The sequence below is a fragment of the Rhamphochromis longiceps genome, linkage group LG10 (assembly GCF_057381845.1).
Source record: "Rhamphochromis longiceps isolate RC_006_pf linkage group LG10, R_longiceps_female_GT1.1, whole genome shotgun sequence".
NCBI lineage: Eukaryota > Metazoa > Chordata > Actinopteri > Cichliformes > Cichlidae > Rhamphochromis > Rhamphochromis longiceps.
Window position 1 is genome coordinate 21,852,731 of NC_140566.1, and position 22,678 is coordinate 21,875,408.

Consider the following 22,678-nt stretch of genomic DNA (forward strand, 5'->3'; position numbering starts at 1 on the left):
CAAGAAAATGTTTTCATGAGTACGTAATTAACAAGCTGAGATCATTTAGATGCTTATAGTCAAGTTTTTTCCAAAGGCAACATAACCAACAGCATAATCGTCTGGAAATCGAGCGCGAAAAGTCCATCCTAATTGTACTGATGAACCATCAGGTAAAGTGGAGATGGAAACAAAAAAGAAGCCCGAGGTTCCAAAAACACGTGGGTGGTATACGCACACGCACGCACGCACGCACATATGTGAGAAAAAAAACAAAACACCTGACATGGTTACCGAAATTCACACGTGTACTACAAGTGTGTCAAAAAGGCTTTCTTCCATGCATCAATTATGAATAAAGGTGTAAGCAGGAGGGCGGAGGATAAAGATGGCTATGGGTGGGGAGGGGGGTAAAGAGTGAGAGGGTGTGCGTGGGATGGAGAGCTAAACGAAGAGGGTGAGAAGGGGAGGGAGGGGAGAGGAGGGGTCTGGGTGGGAAGAAGAGGAAGGGGAGACATCTCGGGTTTCCCGCTGTCACAGATGGCAGAGGTAGAAAGAAAGCGACTGATACGTTACACCTTTCTCATTGTCTCCGCTATCTGCCGCTCTTTCTGCTCTCGCTGTCGTTTGCTCTCTGCCGCTCTATGAACTGGGTCATTACACTGTAACTTTGGAGAGCAGAGCGCAGCAACAGAGAGAGGTTAGAGAGAGGAATCAAGCAGGAGATCAGGGACCGGGGTGGGGGGTGAAAAAGGAAAGCTAAACCAGATGAGGGAGAGGTAGAGGGAAGGTTGGGTGATGGCGTGGGAAACAGAGGGGATGGAATAGATGTGAAGGAAACTTAAGGGACAGAAGAGGAAGTGGAGGAAGGAGAAGAGTGTTTTATGCTATGAAAGGAGAAGGAAGGGGTGGGATGGGAGTAATGCAGGACCTATATCTGTAGATGCTGGTGAGCTAATCATCTGCTCTAACATGCATCTCCCACCAAACACACATAAGACATGATTTTCACCTGATCTTTGTGCTTTAATCACTGAAACAATGAGTCCAAATCGATGCAATGTCTCTTACTTGCAATTTACATGTGTTGGGAGGGAAAATGCCAAAATAAATTCACAACTTACAAACTTTGTTTTTTGTCTCTGTAAATGAAAAATCTTTGGATATTGACTGTTGGCCAATCAAAGCTAATTAGATAATGGGTGTTTAACTTTAATTTTAATAGTCAGAATGATTAGCAGCTATGTTAACATGTCAGTGATCACATGATATAAATAAAGTCAAGAGATTAGCCTTAGATTTTGATTAGTTTAGCAAACATAATAACTTAAAAACATAAGTGACAGGCTCATCACTAATCCATAATTCTATTCCTGGAGAGATATGTTTCATTCAAATGTCTGTTAAAAAAAAAGATACAAATAATAACAGATAAACGTCTGCTTACACAGAAGCTGAGCAGCCAAGGATTTTCCAAATTCACAGAAATTTGTCTAAAAGTATATTTCATGTCCTGGAGTTTCCAAAGAAATGAAAACTATTATGCTAAAATGTCCACAATAAATTAAACTCACCTTAAAAATAAAAGCAATTTCAACCAGCTATACCGAGGCTGCTCTGTCAGACAGAGTGAAATAAAATATCTACAATGCCATAAAGCTTCTTGATTTGAAAGAGGGCAAATGTTAAAATACACTGAGCACGACCAACATTTGTATTAAGCGCGTTCATTGAAGCATCTATTGTCCAATTTTAGAGTGAAATCACTCACGTATTCGTGCCAGCGCTCCAGCCAATTTTGCAACGCAGGTCTTTGTGGTGGCAGATTGGCTGGGAGCATATGGCTAATAGCACTGCCGTGACAATAAGCCACACTGATTAATGGACGCCCTGAGCTCTTTGTGTGTGTGTGTGCGTGTTGTGTTGTGTGCAAAGCCCCCGCTGCAGAATCAGCATGTGAGAACATGAGGCAACAGCCGTAACTTTGACCTCAGCGGCTGTTGAAGACAAGCGACTGTTTACACTCGCTGCAGAAGCCATACTTTCTGCACTGTTGCTCCCCCAAAGGAAGTATTTAAAACAAAATCCTGCAGGACAGAACGAGCACCTTCTACTGTACGAGAGTCATACCGTACAGGTTACGCAAGCACATTTGATTCAGGTCCGCAATTATCCTCCACTTGATGAACGGCAATAATTTACAATAAAATCTGTTGCCAAATTGTTTATTTATATATTCACTGTAAATCCGAATTTCAATTGGTCTATCATGAGCCTCTCCAGCTGAACTGCCTGAGGAATATTCACCAAGCTATACGATGAAGTATTAGTGGGCCTGATTTCACAACTAAAGTCCCTGTGTGCGCATGTAGATGAACCCCAATTTATATTGGTACAGTTAAAGTTTTTCAGTGACAAGGTCAAGGAAAAAGAACAACGTAATTCATGTGCTAAATCTGAATTTTTATAACTGCGCTGTGCAGGGCTCTGAATACACAAGCATACTTCTTTGTGTCTACGGATCTATGTGTGTGTGCGAGTGTGTGTGTGTGTGCGCGAGTTCCTGCCTATTTTTTATAGTCAGATTGAAGAGCAAGGCCCATTTGTTAGCCATGAAACAACAGAAGGGTTCAGATTGACTAATGAGTTTCTCTGTGTCCTAATTAACCAGGCGTCAGAGACACATGCGCACACAAAATACACATGTTCTCGCGCGCACGTTTCCTATTGTATAGGATAGGTCGGCAAAACGTCCCTATAAATAGAACTTTCCTCCCAACCTACTTCCAAAGAAATTCATCTTAAGCTTATAATTAAAGCAACAACTATGATAGCCAAAACTCATCTTCCTCAACAGATAGGGCTTCAGGTGTGTGTGCGTATGTGCGTGTCGGGGGGGTTAATGAGGGTGACAAAATAAGAAATGTACATAGCGGTGATTGGTGAGAACTTCACAGGCAAAGTATGCTGGAGGAGAGAGGAGAGATGTGATGCATCTGTTCTCACCTGCACATGATCTCATGTGTCAGTAGCACTCTGCACATCTCTGGGTTCTTGTCCTGGCCTTCGTAAACAATCGGCTGAAAAGAAAGAGGAGAAGAAGAAAGCGGAGAGTTAAACTCGCAGGCTCCAGCGTGCTCATTTCACAGCACACCAAAGCCTCTTACTGTTTTTATTTACGGTGTGTGAGTGGCTCACAGAGATCCATTTAACTGATATGTAATACAACAACAGAGCAATCATCAGAAGTTGGACCGATGAGATTTGTTAATGGGATCAGTGAATTGTTTTTGTGGGAACTTTAAACCTTCATTTTCAAAAAAAAGCTTTGAAGAAATTACTATCTTAATAGTAGATTTATATCATAACGAGCATGAAGCTGCACCTTGACTTGTAGTTTTTCTGTAACGTAACTGCACCGTACACTAAGAATAGCGCCAAAGTGTTATTGAGATAATAGGTTAGGTCCCACTTCACCTCCATGAATGCATCCTTCATCAGTAGCACCTCTACTTCACATACACTCACACCCATTGTGTCTCACACCCCTCCTTACACACACACACATGCACACATACGCACACACGGAGCTGATTCACACTCATTGTTTTAGAAAATCCTCAAAATAACAACCATCATCTCATCGGCTCCGGAGAATGGTCCTCACATTTTCTGCCTCTGCTGCCGAGGCTTCACCTGCTTCTGTTACACAACACTCCCGCGCTGCTATGGAAGCAGAATAAACCGGCATAAGTCACACACCACTAAGCTACCTATCAATCAATACGCACGCTCTGTCAGTCTTTGGTCTGCAAAAGCTGGTTTGATGTGTCGTACCGAAAACTGCGGCGAGCCTGACTGAGTGACAAGATCGCTTTCCTCATGAGCAGCCAGGAAGTTTCTCTGCCCTTTAAAATCATCTCTGGCTCATGTTTAGACTGCCTGCTGCCATCAAGTGAACAATGATGAATGAATAAAGCTGATTTTAAGACCACTTAACAAGGCCACACTGACACCGCCATACTTGGAAAATGAGACATGTATATTCACATGTTAATGCATACCTATGTTATGTCTAAGTAGCTTTAAAGCTTATGGACTGTCAGATATACTACACATGGCCCAAAACTCAAATGCAAACCCTCTAAGAAGAATAATCAGTGCTTTTATTTCACCTGTGATTCCTTGTCATTCTCCATGAAGTGAAATTAACAGGGGCACACTTTGCTGGTTGCATAAAACAGGATTCAGGGGCACAGTGGAGAGGCTCTGAACCTCCCAGTGGCTTCTTATTGGGGCCTCAAGATGAGCAAAGGGTGTAGGCTGAACCTCTCATTTGTACCAACTATGTGAAACTTAATGGAAAGCAGTGACAGAGGCTGTACTGTCTGAGGGCCCCAGTATTGTAGCCTAAAGCATTTCATACTAATAGCTAGCTGTGTTTTCTGGAATTGGAGCCCCCATGTGTTTCAGGCCCCGAGGCCCTTGTCAGTTACAATTTTCCATGCATGTGCATATTCCATTTGAACCCCTCCTCCCCACGCCTGCAGGAAATCTATCGATATGTGAACCTGGAGACCGAAAAGCTCCTGGTGGTCCAGGATTCCAGGGATGTGCACCCACAGTCGATTCAAGCACGGGGTGAAAATATGAAACAAAAATGAGCTCATGGAGGAATCTGCACCAGGCTAAGCTGACATTCTCCAAGAAAAGCCAATCTGACCAAAAGCTGTCAAAGCGTCTGACGCAAGTTCAAATACGCAGGAAAGAAAATAAGCGTTTGTTCAGATTGTAAATATTTTAAATGACCTCAGACAAAGAAGAAAAAAAAACCGCTCCCATTAACACACTACTGAGGTTGATCCGACACCCAACATCTGAAACTCTTTCTGGAAACGCTCACTCATCAACATTTGAACCGTAAAATCCCCCTGATTGCCCTTTAATGAAAGCCAAATCTAAGTGTGGGGAAACGCAGAGAAGGACAGAATTCTGACAGAGCAAATCTGAAGAGGAAACGTGTTTTATAAACCACAGTTGTGTCTGTGATTAGTCCTGCTCCTCGCGCCATGGGAAAAGAGTGGGCCAGGAGAAAGCAATGAGCTTGCTCCCTAACCTCGCCGAGCGCGCATCACCATCATCTCTTCCCTTTTTTTTTTTGCACTTTGCTATTTTCTTGTCTTACGCCCACACGCAAACACACAAGTAAACCATTAAACCTTTGGCTGGGTGAATGCATTGATCTTTCTAAACAGAACAGCCGTGTCGCCCGTGACACGTACCACCACATAACAGCCCACCTCCTTTATTTAAGGCGATCGGGTCAACAGCATAGATGAGCTACAGTCTGGGTCATGCAGCAAAAGTAAAAGTTTGTAACTGTAAAAGACATCCAGTTCTTTCCCACCTGACTGATTGCTGCTCGCCCTGTGCCAACAATCTTTCTTTTTTAAACCAGTTTGGTTTTCGAGAGAGGTCTTGCGTTACGGAAGGTAAAACAAAACATTAGTATTTACAGCAGAACTGCATGAAACTAAGGTCTAAAGTTTCTAATTGGTCTGCCCTCATGGCAGCTGGAGACCTCTGGAGCTCCAAAGAGGAAAAAGTGACAATGCAAAGATACTTCATCCACCCTCTGTGACAGCCTCTTGTGTTAGTGTGTACCTTCCTCTACCGCCACGGCCCACGTTTGCCTCAGATTCTTCATTGCTGTCACTTTGCCTGCTCTGCTCCTCTCTTTCATCTGCTTTTCCCTCCTCTGTCTCCTTCCTCTCTCCACCTCAGCAGGCCTTTCACACAGCATCTTTGCTTCTCTGTTCCCCACCTTTGAAGTGGCGTGATATGTGCGGCATGTAAACAAGGATCCGTTAAGCAGGGGAACACACTTCCTCCTGCGTTAGTGTCAGGTCGACTAGCGAGCTAGTGATCCGGCAGGGCCGCAGTGACAGACGCTTTATTCTCCGGGACAGAGTCGTGATCAACGAGCTCCACGCTCTGCTTCTGAAGACTAGGAGGTGCTCTCCTTCTCCGTTTAACACAATCAGTTCTGGCCCTCAGCGCACAAACACAGAACAGGTAGACTTACAGAAATAGAACAGAAACAGGCAGCAGCTTTTAAATGCCAAATGTTGGAGTAGGCTTTTCCTTTACTGGCTGTTAAATCACAGTGAGAAGGGCGGAAAAAAACAGAATAAAAGCCGTTTGCCTCATTATAGTGTGTTGCACATACTCTGAATTACAGAGTTGAATATTTAAGTAAAACTAAAATTAATACTTTACACCGCTGATCAACTACTAAAACTGAGAAATTCATACTTAAAACAAATCTATGTTTCTATGGTTTACTCTGAATAATCTTAGAGAAATGACCCTCTTGCTTTCTTGTTTTTATCGTCTTCTGTTTCTGGGCTTTTAAACAGTGAAATGTGTGAAAGGTATGCTACTACGGCACCAAGAGAGATTAACGAGACTAGAATAAGGCTGGATTTTCGAGCATTTGCATCATGACAAATGTAAATATTGATGATTATTTCCTAAGTTGTAAAACAGAAAGCCTGTTTCATTATCACGGTTACAAACTCAGCAGCTCTTTATTTTGTGTGTTCCTGTCAAAAATGTGTTTGGGCATGCTGGGCTCGGGTCGTGTGTTTTCAATTTTGGTGGATGAAGCCACATCTTGTTAACAACCAGTGAAATAAGAGCGACACCAGTGCAACCTCTGGTCTTCTGTGTGGCTTCTTCTTCTTTTCTTTTTTCCCCCGCCTGGCAAGACAACAGTGGGTGCGAACAAATGCCTGTGTGTGCGGTTAGAGACAGCGGCCATGACATCACTGACCAGCTAAGCCAACCTCGCGACTGTTTTGGTTTGACCACCTGTTAAAGTTCCATTCCTCCACTACTGGGAATAACACACACACACACACACACACACACACACACACACACACACACACACACACACACACACACACAAACTGAAGCGAGCATGCTTTACGCCTTCTCCAAAGCACCTTTGCACATTTACTGTATACATACAGCACTAAACACCTGCTCCCCTTCCCCATCCACACAGCCACAGAGCAGCACTCACACAGTGCAAGGAAGGCACCACAGGTGCAGCACACCTGCCTCCATCCTTTCCCCCCCCCCCTTTTCAAATATTGAAATTCTAAAAAGCCATTAATTTTTTCAGCATGAAAAAGTGTGCATGTATTTAATTTTTTCAAACTCTACAGGAGAAAGTCCCAACTGTGTGTATGCGTGTGTGTGTGTGTGTGTGTGTGTGTGTGTGTGTGTGTGTGTGTGTGTGTGTGTGTGTGTGTGTGTGTGTGTGTGTGTAGCTGGTTGTCACCCCACCAAGCCGAACCTAAAGAGTGTTATTAGGAAACAGTGTGGTCTCTTAGGCCTGCCAGCGTGCACACACACACACACACAGTATGTGGTGCAACGTGGCAGCAGTAATGTGAGACTGTCAGAGCCTGGAGTCACATTAGTAAGTATTCAGTGCATGGTGGGCTTCTTGGCTCCTCATACCTTGGCTTTCACAACACACACACACACACATTTTGAATTCCATCAGGCAGATAACTCTCACTCGCACTTTCTTCATGAACAAAAACAATCAGTTTTCATCCTGACTTTACCTGCGGGACCAGGAGCGCACAAACTGAAAATGCATCCCTGTCTTCCCGCCTCTCTCCTCAAACTCTACCTGCTCCTCTCTCTGTCTCCCTCCCTCTCTCTCTCTCGCTCTCCCTCCCTCTTATAAATGTACACATAAACAAAAACAAGAGCATTACCAGAAAAATTGGATCTGATCGGAATGCTTGATACGCAGCAGACCAAATCCCAGAGGTGCCCTTATATCTTTCCACTTCCTACTGAGAGCAGCAGAATTACGCTCCTGTTCCTCAACACCCGCTCGCTGCCTCCTCACTCTAATCACAGCGAGAGGAGCACAGGCAAAAACGCCTGGAGCCATGCCGTATGTGTGTGTGTGTGTGTGTGTGTGTGTGTGTGTGTGTGTGTGTGTGTGTGTGTGTGTGTGTGTGTGTGTGTGTGTGTGTGTGTGTGCCCCTACCCACATACACTGTGGAAACACCCACCCATTGAATCATACACGCATAAACATTCATTTCTGTGTGAAATAGAGGAGGGCGGCGGAGAACAAGAGGATCAGTGGAGCAGCTCTTTGTCAGAGAGGTAACAGGAGAGGTGACAGACCGCTCTGAGAGTGTGTTAGGGTGTGTGTTTACCTGTTTAGTCATGGAGTCTATGAGTCGAACATAAAAGTCCTGCTCTGTTCTGATGCCTGTTGGGATCCAGAGGAAGGGAGAAATATTGTAAACTTTACACATATTTTAACACACAGTGCAGCACGTTGCAGGGCATTTAAAATACGTGGAATTAGGTTAGCAAAGTGGCAGCAGCGTGAACAAGGAAACGAGATTAACGTCATTTACAGCAATAAGCTCGCAATAAATAAACAAAGGAGCGGGGCAAACGTAATTCTGACTCGCAAATTCTTTCTTCTTAAAGCTTTTATTAATGTTTCCTATTTAGGCCTGAAATATGAGTCAGTGGAGAACAGTCTGAGAGCAGAACGCTTTAAACGCTCACACTTGCGACTTGACACACAGTGGCTCCTTTTTAACGAGGCAGAAAGGGGTTGTGAAGAAGGTGAGAGGCTTATTAAAGATCAGCCAGCAGCTGCTCATCAGTTCAGTGTGAAAATAAATGTTGTTCAGCTTCTGCATTTCTCTCTGCTGCGATGCAAGCCTTACGCCAAGCCGGCTGTATCCATATAGCTCCCAAATCACACGAAAATCACACGTTTAACTCGGCATAGTTTACACAACACGAGACCTTGGGCGTTCAGCCCCGTGTTAAGGTGGTAAATAGATTCAAACACCTTGTTTGTTGACTTATCTGATAAATTGCTTGTGCCTATTCTGACTCCCAAATATCAACACATGCGAGACACGAATTGTAGCTATTGTTTATTACACAGGAGGCTGGTGCTGTGATGTCCCTGCTTGGGTTAGAGTGCAGCTCACACTGTCAAAAAATTATTTTAAAAAAAAAAGAAAAAGAAAAATAAAGAGCACATAAAACTGGACAAACTAATTTAGGGACAGTGACAGCAATGAAGCCACAAAGCTGGGTCACATCCTGTAACAGCTGCCTTGAAATTTGACTAATAGAAGTCGGTCACGTTACACAATCGTGAATCTCTGCCCTGCAATTTCGTTGACATAAATTCTGGAAGCCTTGATAACCCATTGCAACATTTTTTTTACTACTTTGAGGACAGGACCCCCCCCCCCTCAAGAATCAGCTGCTGCCTGTGTGAATATCATTAAGTGTCTGATAAAATAAGACATGAAGCTGATCTGGCAAAGCTGACTCTAACTATGCATGCATATATATATATGTGAGTGTGTGTGTGAGTGTGCCAGTCTGCTCACCATTACTGTAAAGAAGCTGTAGCCTGTAATGAATCCCGTTATTGGTCTTCTCTCCGCTGGTCTCCTTGACACACACACAACAAACACACAGCTGTTTATGGAAAATTTAACACCATTTTTAAAAAATAGCAAGAAATTATTTTTTTTCCTCTTTTCACATGTAGGCTAGTGAAGCATACATCCAACTTAATGAATTCTTTACAGCGGTCTTGCATTAAATAAAAGCTGATTTATGCTCAGAGGAGTGCAGCCCTGTAATTTCTCCGTGTGTAATCGTGGTGTTATTGTGGATTTTTAATTCCTGCGTAATTACTAGTTGTGTTTGGAGGGCCAATAAATCCAACACGGAATTCTCCCGATACATTTCATCTAATTTAAGCCAAGTCATAATTGATGAGAAGCCCGGGCTGCAGCGCCGTTGTTTATATAGAACAAGTGGTTGGGTTGAATGGAGCTGTAAATTAAAACAATTTAAACTCCAAAAGGCATTTTTTTTTTAATTTATCAAATACACACGAGGGTTTAAGGAGGTTTGTGCCTTACAGTAAATTTATAATGCTTATAATATTGTATTTTTAGTTTTTAATAATAATAATAATATAAATAATAAGAATAATAATACAAACAATTAAAGGACAGGTAGTTCATTAAAATGGGACGTTAAAAATTCATTCAGTAATGTCAGAAACCAAATTTAATATTCGAGGCCTTCACAAAATCTCAGTAATCTTCCTTCATCTAAAAACTCTTAAGACCAACGTGTATTTCTGAACCGACCTTCTCTTTTTCGATGAAGTCCACGAAGCTCGTCCTCTCGATCTCCACCGGCTGGCCCTGCCGGTCGTACAGAGCTAGGACGAAGTGGAAGAAGTTGGACTTCCGCAGGTTGGAGGGCGGCTGCTTCTCAAAGTGAGCCCGAGCCAGACCCACTCCACTGCAGACACACAGACGGGGGGGGGTGTTAGAAGCAGTCAGAGGATGTAAAGTTTTTATGTTGTAAAAATTAGAAAAATTCAAAATTAATATAAGAAGGAAAGCAAATTAAATAGTAATAATTATGTAAAGTTAACCTAAAATAAATAAATAAAAACAAACCTAAAGGGCCTACAAGCACTGAAAGTATAAAATCTAGCTTGTGCTCTTTTTTTTTTTTGGCAGATTTTCCTCTTATTTTAAAGATTGTGATTATGAAAGCTGCCTGTTTTATTTAATTATCTCCTGAATCTGTAAACCAACTTGAAGCACAAACTTGCTGTTCGCGTAAAGGGGAGATCGTGATAGATCCACGTTTACTGTGACTGGCTGTGGTTCAGTTGGAGAATTTTATTCCCTTCTAATAAAACAACGAGTAAGTTTGAAAATGGGGGGAAGTACAGGATTTATTTTTCTCTAGCACAGGACTGCATTTATGTATTTGTTCTTTGTTTTAATCCTTAATAAATCGCATCTGAAACATATGCGGAAAAAATAATCTCTAGACCAAGCACATGCTGCTTACAACTGTTTAGTTAATGACAGCTTGTGTGGTAGAATTGTTCTGAATGAGATTATTAATTCTACAGATGATTTTATCAGCAGTTGAATGGACAGATTTTTTTTCGGACTGCTGCACTTCCATTCCCAAAGTCTCAATTCTTGTACAGCTGCAGTATCCTGGAGGAGAACACGCAGGCTGATTCCATCTTTCGGTAAATGAGTGATGGTGGAAGTGCTCCTCACTTAGGCACAGCTCACCTTTGGGCGGCCGTGTTGGCGTCCAGCACGCCGCCCCCCTGCATCCAGCTCCGGACGTTCATTCCTCCCAGCGGCTCCTCTTTCAGGCTGCTGCCGCTTCTCTGGATGCTCTCCTGGATTCCAAACATTAACAAACCTCCTGAGCTCGATGCAAGTCCCTCCGTTTGCCTCTCTCCTCCCGGCTTTGCACTTGTTCTCTGGCGGATCCCTTTCAGTGACTCGAGCGGAGGAACCTTGAGACGCACTCTTGCTGCTGGTGCTGCGTGCGCTTAGAAAGACCTCAATCCAGCGTGCACCCTTTATTCCACTTTCTCTTGTCCTGAGGAGGGAGTTGGTGCTAAAACGGTAGGCGAATCATAATAAGTCATAAAATCCAGAACATCCAAGCACTTAAAAAAAAGGGTTAAAAATCGCACGCCCTGTGCGTAAAATATGTGTGTAGGGTGGAAAAAGTCACTCCTGGTGCGCGTGGAAACCCACCGCTTTGGGCTGTCACAGAGAAAAAAACAGAGAGATCAGCTAGTACCCGGATCAGATGTCATCATTTTCTGACACTTCTTTCTTCCTCTTTTTTTTGCTCTCGCTCTCGTCTCTGCCTCAGCTCAGTGGTCCGGGACGCGCTGGCGTCGGTGATGTCCAGAGCTGCGCTGCTTCCCGCGGAAGACTCCCGAGCTCTCGCCACTCCGCTCTCTCTCTCTCGCTCGCTCTCCCTCTCTCTCAGAGGAAACCGCTTTGTGACTCTTCCCAAAGGACCCTCTCTGAACCAAACACGGCTTCTCCCGCCCCGGGGGGAGAGAGAGAGAGAGAGCTGGGATGGAAAGGGAATGAGGGGAGGGGACAGCACGGGAAGAGAAGCGAGGAGACGCCCCCAAACAAAGAATAGAGAGGAGTTAGGTCTGCCCCGCGTGCAGTGGCCACGGAACTCCTTCTCCCGCTGTCCTCCTCCGGTCCGCTTTCTCCTCGTTTTTTGAGGGGAGGATTTCTAATAAACGTTTAGAAGGTTTTCTGTAAATGTGGAGATGAAGTCCTGCGCGAATCCGTGCTGAAAGTTCAGATAGAGGAGCTGAAAAAGGGGGGGGGGGGGGGGGGGGGCAACGGCACTTCAGCAGAGTGGACATCACAGGGCAATCTCAGACATTTAACCAGCGTGGGCAGTTTCGTTCTAGTCTATCTAAGAACAGAACAAACGCCCCAAAACACGATTTTAATCTTTCTGTCTCCATGACTCAAACCTTAGTCGCAGATTTAGTTTTTGTTTAAAATCATAGTAATTAAATAATGTAGCGACCCCACACCCCCACGAAGAAAAGAAGAAGAAAAATAAGGTATGTTCGACCATAGTCCCGAGTCCACATCCTATTAGTCTATTTCTCGAGGCAGACCCGCAGCCTCTACATTTAGATCAAAGTTTTATTTACACCAGCTGGTTAGGCTCAATTATAAAAGCCACATTTCCTCGTCACAACATATCCCTGTTCCCCCCATTGTCTTCCTCGGGCCTGCTTATTGCAGCCTAGCGCCGCAAGACACACAAACAAAAGTGACAATAACAATAATTAGCTCAAAATAACAATGAACATAATTGAGGATAATTGCTACCAGATTTCCCCGCTTTGTTTCTCCCTTTAGCACCATCTGTTATTTGAAACAATTTATCACGCCGCCGAGGGGGGATTTAAACTAAATACAAATATTAATAGATAATTCGGTGGACTATTTTTTTAATAGAATAAACTGCGGCGTATTGATCTGTTTAGGTGCAAAAGGTCAACAACTTTAGCGGTGTTCGGCTGGCTGTGAAAATGACTGGCAGGGCGCACTGGCGCCGTTCCAGGCTTTTATTCCCAAAGGTTATTGAAAAACGCTCTTGACCTTGATTATGGAGAATAAGAGTCTTTTATGCTTCAGTTTTCTTGCTTATAGAGGAAGAAGGAGACGGTGGCGGATGAACCCGTGTGGGATATAAAGAATTTCATAGCTGAGGAGAAAATAATAATAATATAATGGAATGAATCAAAAATTGAGAGGTGTGAGAGGTGTTTGGATCGATCGGGAAGAAATCAAACACGTGTAACAGGAACAGATTATCCAAAAATAATAACGAACATATTTATCACCGCGTGTCAGCTCATGTAGGCCCACAGCTAAACTGTGGAGGAAATAAATGCTTGTGAATGTAATCAAACAGTGTTGGTTAGTCACTTTTTCAATTTTCAAAATATCAGATATGATTGGTGAGGTTTCAGGAAGAAATATCGATTTAAAAAAAGGACTCTTTAAATTTCAGGTCATTAAAGTCAGGTTTGGTATATTTGCTCTCGAGGGACTATAAAGGAAATACGGTATCAAAAGGCCACGGAGGTGTAATTGGGCATCACAGGTGGGGCTTTTAATACGGAAGTGTTAAAGTATTTAAGATTTCTGAGGCAAAATTCGGTGTTTAATAAAACGCATTCAGAGATAGACATTTTTGAGTTAATGCAGGAATGTTCATGAGCACTGCGGGAGATGTCAGATTAAAGAAAAACGCTCAGAGAAAACACCGGTACTAACTTAGTGCGCGCAGTGATTCCCAACAGTGCGGGGACACAAGTAGTCCAAGCAATGTGTGTGTGTGTGTGTGTGTGTGTGTGTGTGTGTGTGTGTGTGTGTGTGTGTGTGTGTGTGTGTGTGTGTCCAGCAGCGCTGTGGCCTTGGATTAGAGCCCAGCTAATCTAAAAACTAACACAACTGCGCCATCATGTGTTCACATCGTGCAATTGCAGAAATAACCCAAAAGTTGTAACGTCAAAATTAAACGGATGTAGTGCAACCTGTGATTATGGTGCAACATCTCCTTAAGCCGACATCACAATCACTAAATTCTTTGAGCCGTCAGTTTGTTTTCACTTTAACAGTCTTTTTACTCTATTTAGTCTGTTAAAGTAGAAATACTCAGTGTCCTGTGTAAGAACGCTAATGCACAAAGTACAATTAAATGTTAACATTATTTTACTAGCAAGAATGACCCTGCCTTCACAAAAGTACAAAACTGCTTTACATACACTCACCAGCCATTTTATTAGGTACACCTGTCTTGCGACAGATTGGTGACGTGTTCAGGCTTTGTGCCGCCTCTCATCCTACGCTCAAAACAACATCCCGGCAGCCACCTTTGTCAGCCCTCAGCCTCCTACTAGATGCACGTGTGGTACAAATGTGAAAATCCTAGGTGACTTCCTTCTTGAGTTATCGCAGTCATAAACTTGGGTGTCCCCTGACCATACCTTTCCAGGCTTTCGTGGCTGAGGGGTAAAATGATTCTTGAACATGAAGGAGTAATTTTGAGTAAGAATTTGGTGACCGTGTGTGAATTGTAGCCTCAGTTTCCAGGTCTTAGCTGACAGCAGTGGCACCCAGTGCGGTCTTCTGCTTCAAGGTTTGATGTGTGGTTTGTTCAGAGATGCTCTTCTGCATTACTTGGTTGTAATAACACTGTAAAAAAAATGTAGACTTTATGGTAAATTACTGGCAGATGTGGTTGCCAGAATTTCAACCTGAAAAATCAATTGTAAATGTAGAACACGAAACGGTATACTATTCTGGTAACCTTGAATTTCACAGTAAAGAGTTTTATATTTTTTTTTGTATTTTTTATTTTTTTTACAGTAAATAACTATGAATTTAAAAATAAATTATAAAATTCTTTATGGGTAATTCATGTAAAAACAACATACACTCCATTAACCTGATTACAGTCTTACATTGTTAAATACAGTGAAACTGTATAAAATAAATATTAAAAAGTTCAATATTACAGTAAATTACTGGCAGCCGTTGTTTACCTGAATGTTACTGTGGAAAATATAGTGCAGAATACATAATGGTATACTTTGTTGATAAATGTAAAATTCACAGTGAACTGTTGTTTTTTGTACAACAATTACATTGAAATAAAAAAGTAATATGATGTAAATCTGTTGTCAATATACACTTTTAATAAGCTTGATTACAGTCTCCTATTGAAAAAGTACAGAAGAGCTGTATAATACAATACATTTTTTTATTTAAAAGTTCATATTTACATACAATAACTGTTGTAGCCAGAATGTCCCCGAAAAAATTAAGGTCAGAATCAGAATACTTTATTGATCCCTGGGGGAAATTATTTTTTGTTACAGTGCTCCATTATAAACCAACATTAAGACAAGACAGACAATACACTAACTAAGAATAGTACAATATATACATATATATACATACATACATACAACAACAACAACAACAACAACAACAATCTTTATTTATAGAGCACATTTAAAAGCCTTGGGCATACCAAAGTGCTTTACATAAAACAATAAAAAATAAAACAGTTCACACATTAACATCAAATACATAAAGGTAACGAATTATGTTCACAGATAAAAGCCACCAATAAGAGTAAACTGCAGCACATAGGTTATAGCAAGGTAAGACTGTACCACCATGATAAAAGACACCAATAATGGAAAGATAGCAGAGAATTTAATACAATAGGTCAATAGGTCACTGCAAGCAAGCAGTTTATGAGTGACTTATACATACATAAGTCACTCATAAATAAATAGCTGAAAAAGAAACATGTGTAGTTATAGCAGCAAACAGTGTGTTAAGTGGATGCGTTGTACAGGGAGATGGCCACAGGCAGGAAAGATTTCCTGTGTCGTTCAGTGGTGCTTTTCGGTAATCTCAGTCTCTCACTGAACGTGCTCCTGTGACTGACCAGCATGTCATGGAGTGGGTGGGGGGTGTTATCCAACATTGTCTTTATCTTGGACAGCATCCGCCTCTCCGACACCACCTTGAGGGAGTCCAGCTCAAGTGTTGTTTTCAATAAATTGCATGATCAAAAAATGTTCCCATTTCTTCTTGTTGCATGTTGAAGCTCTACTTGGAACCTTGTTAAGACCCAAACATGCAAAATATGATTTATTTTGCCATTTTTCAAGTGGTCTTAAACTTCTGATCGGGACTGTACAAGCTAAAAATAACAGCAGTATGTTTTCTTCAGCCACATACATCACAGTGGACCAACAAGTGCAGTCTGTGTTCAGACAAGTTTTGAGCAATAGAAAAAAGTAGCTTATATGCAGTGTTGGGACTAACGCGTTATTAAGTAACGTGTTACAGTAACTACGTTATTATTGTGGTAACGTGCACGGTAACTAGTTATTATAACAAAATCAGGAACGCGTTAATCGTTACTGGGATTTAGATAGGCTCGTTATTCGTTACTTCTTGCGGTGGCTATCGCGGAGCTTCCACAGATTCAGTAACATTAGCAAGTGGTGGAGGCCAGCAGGTGGATGAGGGAAAGGGGAGGCAGGAGGAGCAGAGACCCGAGGCGGCCGCCTGGTCCGAGTATCAGGTGAACTGAACTTCAGGTAAGAAGTTATGACCTGAAGTATTGGTTTATATGACCTATAAACCAAGTTTAGGTGTAGTTTATTTTCGTTATGTTGACTTTTTCGTACTGCGTACTAGCTAGCCTGACCGAGTTTCTATACAGCTGGGTGGTGCTATGTTACTGATGTTGAACTTTTTTTTGTTCATAAGGTTAGTTAGTAGAGTTTCCAACCATCCCATAAAAAACGGAATCGTCCCGTATTCAGAGAAATTATTACGCATTTCGTATTGAGGTGAAAAGGAACACAGTTTGTCCCCGTACTTCAGCTAGAATAAAAAAGACACAAAGCTGGAGTTATTCTATGTCTTTGCTGCACAGCTGCCTCTTCTTCTCTCATTCTCTCCCCCTCTCTCTCCTGTTTCTACTTCAATCATGAAACTGACCAATGATCAGCTGATCGGCTTTTCTCTCTTGTTTGTTTATCGCCCACTTGCCAGAAAGAGGAAACCGGCGGATGTCGCGTTAAACAACAGCAGCGCGTTTAAGCTTGATCAGCTGTTGTTAGAATTTATTTAATATTAGTTTCTAGTATCAGCTGATGTTTGCTGGAGCCACAGCTGTAAAAGCTGCTGGTCATGATATGGTTTGGTTATCTGGTGAGAGGGAAACATGAAGATGAAACCAGGAGATGTCCTTACTGGATCATCAGAGCTGAACAGGTGATGGAGAAACAGGTTTACCTTTTAGGTGACATGAATGAGTTGAAGGGAAGTTATGAACTGTTTCTGAGAGACAAATAACACCAGGATCCTTTTTTAGGTAGCTGACAGCTGGTAACTGTGCAGGGGCGGGTCTAGCAAAGTGTTGCCAGGGGGGCATGTAGGGCATTAACAGGGAATGGGGGGCACAAAGAAATACTTTTCTTTCTTATTCTCATTTAAAATATCTAGCTTTAAAAAAATAATTATCTGAATCTTACAACAAACAATTGATAGATTGATACATATATACCATCAGAACAGTGTACATCACTGTCACAACAGCGTTTGTTTTCATTCAAAGGCTTTATGATTTTTCCTATAATGGTGAGCCGGTCAGTCAAAACGCCCGGGCCGATTTTTTGTCCCAGTCCAGCTCTGTATGCAGCTTATCTGCAGTCTGGAGTTACCTACATCTTCCTATTCAGAAGACAGAATTTCCAAGTTCTGAGTACAATCCACATGCCATTTGCATGTGTGTCAACAAGCGAACACACACACGTGTGTGTGTGCTTGAGTACAAAGCTAAAGCACGAAAACGAGCGCAACTGTTTGGGGATGGCACATTATCTAAACACAGTGAAAGAGCAAAGTCAGAGAAATCAAGCACCACGGCTAGCTCCGCCAGCCTGCTGCCAGTGTGAAATGACACATTTGTGGGCGCTTCCCATGGCAGCGGCATGAAAAGAAGAAGAGGAGAAAGGATGGCTGAGTCTGTGCTTAGCGGTGTTGTGCTACAAAATGATGGTCTGCCAAAAACGGATCGGTCGTATTTAAACTGCCATAACAACTTGTTGGTCTACAATATGTGAAAAGATCTATCAAATGTAACCTTCATGAATGAAATGAAGTCATCTTGAGCCAGAAACAAAATTGCTATAACAAGGTAGAAGCGGCAATCAGTTTTTGTTAGTGATGTTTATATATGCTTTATTTATGCAGTTGAAAAAATGTGGTTGCTATTAAAAATGTGTTTTTTAAGAGTAGTGTGGCCAAGAGGACAGCAGATGTTTCAAGAAATGTAAGAATAGTTGTGTAAAGATATTTTAAGTGGACCAAGAGGATAAGGCGTTTGTAAACCCTGTTGTGGGAAGTCTATCTAGCAAGATATGTAAAGATATTGGCCATAAAAAAACAGAGGGAAAGATAGGAAGTGAGTTTTTGTGAGGCAATGAGTTGTTGGCACAAGACAAGTGGTCGTTGTGACACCATGACAACAAAGAGGTCCCATAAATGGGGCTGGGCTGTTTGTGTTGCCACATGACGGGCGAAGAGAATGGGGAAAATTCTTCTATTTCAAGTGCACATGCTGTACATCGTGCAAGCAGCCTTTCCAAATTAGCTGGAGACCACGCATTTTTTCACTCAAATACTCAACACATTTCACACATTCACACCTGCTTTTTGCCCTGCACACCTCTTTCTCTAATTATTTATCAACAACCACTCCTTTTTCACCTCTGCTACCTTGCCTTTATTACATCCTCTTAGCTAGCACCAGTGACTGGACAAAACACCTACCCACTGCTTTTCTCATCATTTCTTTTGTCACGGTCAATTCATTCGCCTGGACGCATTAGCTAAACCAACTTTACAAAACAAATTTCCCCGAAGAGCCCGCTTCTCAGCTTAGCTGCCTACATTTCAGGACCTAGCTAAGGACGGTACTTACCCACACAAACACATTTAACTTACCGAAAAAAAGCCACGGGGCTTCCGGTGTTGTGCCAAAAAGTGATTGTCTGCCAAAAACTGATTTCCGGTATTTGCCAAAAACTGATTGCTTGTATTTAAACTGCTATAAGTAACTTCTTGGGCTATACTATGTGAAACATATGTCAAATGCATCCCTTATGGATGACATAAAGTCATCTTGAGCCACAAACAACATTCGTGTAAAAAGGTAGAAGCCGCAATCAGTTTTTGGCAGTGACTTTTATATAACCGTTATTTATGCAGTTTAAAAGAAACTCATTAACATTAAAATGTCTTTTGTAAGAGTAAGTTGGCCAAGAGCACAGCAGAAATGGCAGCAAATATTACAATAGTTCTATAAAAATATTTTAAGTGGGGATAAAGGACCGGATTGGTTATAATGCAAGTACAATAACACAGAGTTATAAAGATACTTGAAAAACGGATAATTTTTTAATTCTCTATATAACCCCTTTGTAAACCCTGTTCACCGAAGTCTATTTACGAACATACGTAAAGATATTACACATAAAAAATACACAGAAACATTGGAAATCACTTTTTGGCACAACACCGGTCTGTCTGTGGGGTAGTCCACTTTACTCAACAACACCTCAGGCTGTCACTATGAAACAGCTGGTCGTGATTTATTTTTTTTGTTTTTGTTTTTTGCGCCTGTCCCGTTTGGCTCTTTTGCCATCAGAATTGTTGTCTAAAGGCAAAGAAAGATGCCCAACGGATTTACTTTACCAAATTGACCATCCCAGCCTTGCCGTAATGGTCCATTTGATTCACCTTTTATTGTTTATTTTATTTTCACTTACTGAATACGGGACAGACTTGACTGGGGGAAAGAAGGGGAGAAAGAAAGAGGGAAAGAGAAACAGCTGAGAAGAGGGACGGGGGAGAAGGGCAAAAGACAAAAACCAACAGAACGGGCAGAAAAAAAATGCATATATCAATCACCTGGATCACCTGCTGAGAAAGAAAAAAGAAAACAAGCAGAAGAGAACAAGAGTAATAGAATAAACAACATCACAATGATATATGGGAATATGACAGTAAATACTAAATGTTAAACATTATTGTGCAGCACATAAGATCAACAGAACACAGTGTGCTTTGAGGTAGGAGCCAAAAAGGGTGTAGTTTGTGGGTGTGATCACCCGTGTGTACACCTGTGAGCATGGACGCGCTTGTTTTTTTTAAAAGGTTCCTTCATGTAATGATCTGCTAGAGGGTGTGGGGGGGCCACAGCCCCGTCCTCCAGGGCATGAAGCAGGTATGGAGGAGATCAAAACTCCAGACATCCAGAGGCCCCCAGAACACAAGAGACCAAGGAAGACCAACAGAGGGGCAGCCGCACCACTGTCCCAGAAAGAGCTGAGGAGAGCCCCAGATGAGGGTTCACTCAGCAGCCGCGGAGCAGAAGCCAGGGGGAGTTGCAGTGACGCGCCCGTGAGCTCCGCCGGCAGCCAGCCGTGCCTGAGTGACCGAGCCCCAGGCCGAGAGGCCGGGGGCACCCCACCTCCGAAGTGGCCCGAGCGAGCCCCAGGCTCCAGGCCCCGATAAGCGGCCGCCAAGGAGTGAGCCGGTGTGTACCTGGATGCCCATCCCCGGACACAAAGAACCACCAATGCACCGATGTCTGAGGGAGTCCACCACTGGCAGGGGAAGTGGTGGTGGGGGGAGATAGGCCTCCAAACCTTGGAGGGCCTGAGATGTCCCCAGAGAGGTGGCGTCTGATACCCAACCTGACATATAGACACAGACATACAGGCACACACAGATACAAACATCCATTCCCACCCTCATGCTCTCATATGCACTTACTCCACACTCAACCAATGTGGAGACAGACATAAAGAGACGCTGTACACACGATCACACTCCCCAAGCGTACTCTACGAACCGGGTCTAGGTACCCTTGCCCCTGGAGGGGGGAACTGCACCCAGACCCAGGTGGTGTTACCCTTTTTCCCTGCGGTGGGGGGAGGCAGACCGCCCCGACTCCGCAGCAGCAGGGAGGCCCCACACTCCAGACCGCAGTCGGACGGCCAACTCCTCCTCCTAGCCCCCCTGCTCCAGCAGGCCGCAGAGAATGGGGGTGGGAGAAGACTCCAAACCTCCCTCCACCCGCTCATTGTAGTGTTGATGCATGTGTGTTCTAAGGTGCAATTAAAACCCAGGAGGGCTTGGAGCTACCTGCCAGAGAGCAGCAGGTAAGCGCATGGTCCCTCCTGCTAGCCCTCAATGTCTAAGTGTATTTAAAATTGAGAGGTGGGCAACGATGCCAGGGGTGGGGTGTACACCCTGATGGTACTTTGGACTCCGTGTATCGTGCCCACCCCCAAGATCCTATATGTATATGTAATGAGAGTGTGAATAATGTGAATGTCTAAGTTGTGGGATAAAATTGAGGCAGAGGCAGCCAGAAGGGGACAGAGAGGGGGGGGGGGGGGGTAGCCTCCTCTGCATCCTGGTGACATACCCCTACTCCAAGGTCCTGCATGTGTGGGTGGTTGTGGTGGAGCGGGAAGGGGGAGGCAGCTGGAGATGGGGAGGGAAGGAAGGGAGGGGCAAGTGGCCAGCTCCCCCGCTGACCCCAGTAGGCACCCCCATACTCCGCGACCCGCCAGGGAAAGGGGGCCCAGGCCCATCCAGACCGGGGCCCAGTGCAGCAGCGCCTCCCGGCCCCACAGAGCCCGGGACAGTCCACTCAACCCCACCACAGAGAAAACTGCACCCACCCCACCATCCACTCATCTTCCAGACTACATAAGACAATAAACACCCAGGCTGAGATCTTCCTCCACCTCTCCTGTATCTCCCCCTCCTGCAGAGAGAGTTCCTGAAAGATGTGACAATCTCCCCCACCAGTTGAAGAGCCCCCCAGGTGGCTCGATGCACCGGCGGCACCCTGCTCCAGGGCTGGGCCCCCATGCACCCACCCGCCCACAACCCCGGCAACACACCAACCAGGACCCAAGCCCCCGAGGCCCGGCCCGGGCCCCAGCCCAGAGACAGAGCGCCCCCAGAACCTCACGCCCATCCCAGACCCACCCAGGGGCAGCCGTGATTTTGAAACGTAAACGCTGGACCTCCTCTCAGCGTCAGGCTCCATCTGCCCTTCCCGAACAGAGATAAGCAAGTTTCTCCGTGACTGCAGCTGCCAGTCAAAGCTGTCGTGATGACGTTTCACCCCAATTTAACAGCTTTGTGTTACTAATTAGAATCAAACTTATAAGAAAGGAGACCCAATGAACATAAATCAGCCTGATGAGAACTACTGATAATGATAGAAAGCATCTTTGGAAAAAAAAAAGATCTGATTTTTTTTTTTCTTCTAATTTTAGCCCGACCCCAGTCCCATCCGCTAACATAGATGAGGGTTTTTTTTATGACCTATACTGCAGCCAAGACACTAGGCGGTGATAGAGACGTTTTGGCTTCATTTTTGGGGAGCATGTTTCCTACAGTATTGCTGCCCTCTGCTGTTGCAGTACCTCAAAGTCAGACGCAACGGCTCAGTCACCTGATGCATTGTCTCCAAAATGTACATATAAATGAGACTTTTCAAAGAAACTGATTGTTACAGCTTTTGTAATACATTCGACTGCTTTTGACCTTACGTACTACACCCATTATTATTTGCTTAACATTATTTGTGTGGCATTTCA

At 43.6% G+C, this 22,678-nt stretch overlaps 1 protein-coding gene across 6 annotated transcripts in view; it reads right to left on the bottom strand.

Moving 5' to 3' along the window:
• The window catches only part of LOC146660891 (transcription factor COE1), a 91,978-nt gene extending 80,043 nt beyond the window's left edge, over positions 1–11,935 (bottom strand). For all 6 annotated transcript variants that reach the window (XM_085420938.1, XM_085420935.1, XM_085420937.1 and 3 more), the window contains exons 1-5: positions 11,181–11,935; positions 10,224–10,380; positions 9,447–9,510; positions 8,235–8,290; positions 2,986–3,059 (exon numbers count right to left, since the gene is read on the bottom strand). In XM_085420938.1, the coding sequence (XP_085277064.1) occupies positions 2,986–3,059; positions 8,235–8,290; positions 9,447–9,510; positions 10,224–10,380; positions 11,181–11,308 (479 nt within the window). In that variant the 5' untranslated portion in view covers positions 11,309–11,935. The remainder of the gene's footprint in view (positions 1–2,985; positions 3,060–8,234; positions 8,291–9,446; positions 9,511–10,223; positions 10,381–11,180) is intronic.
• Between the last annotated feature and the right edge of the window lie 10,743 nt (positions 11,936–22,678).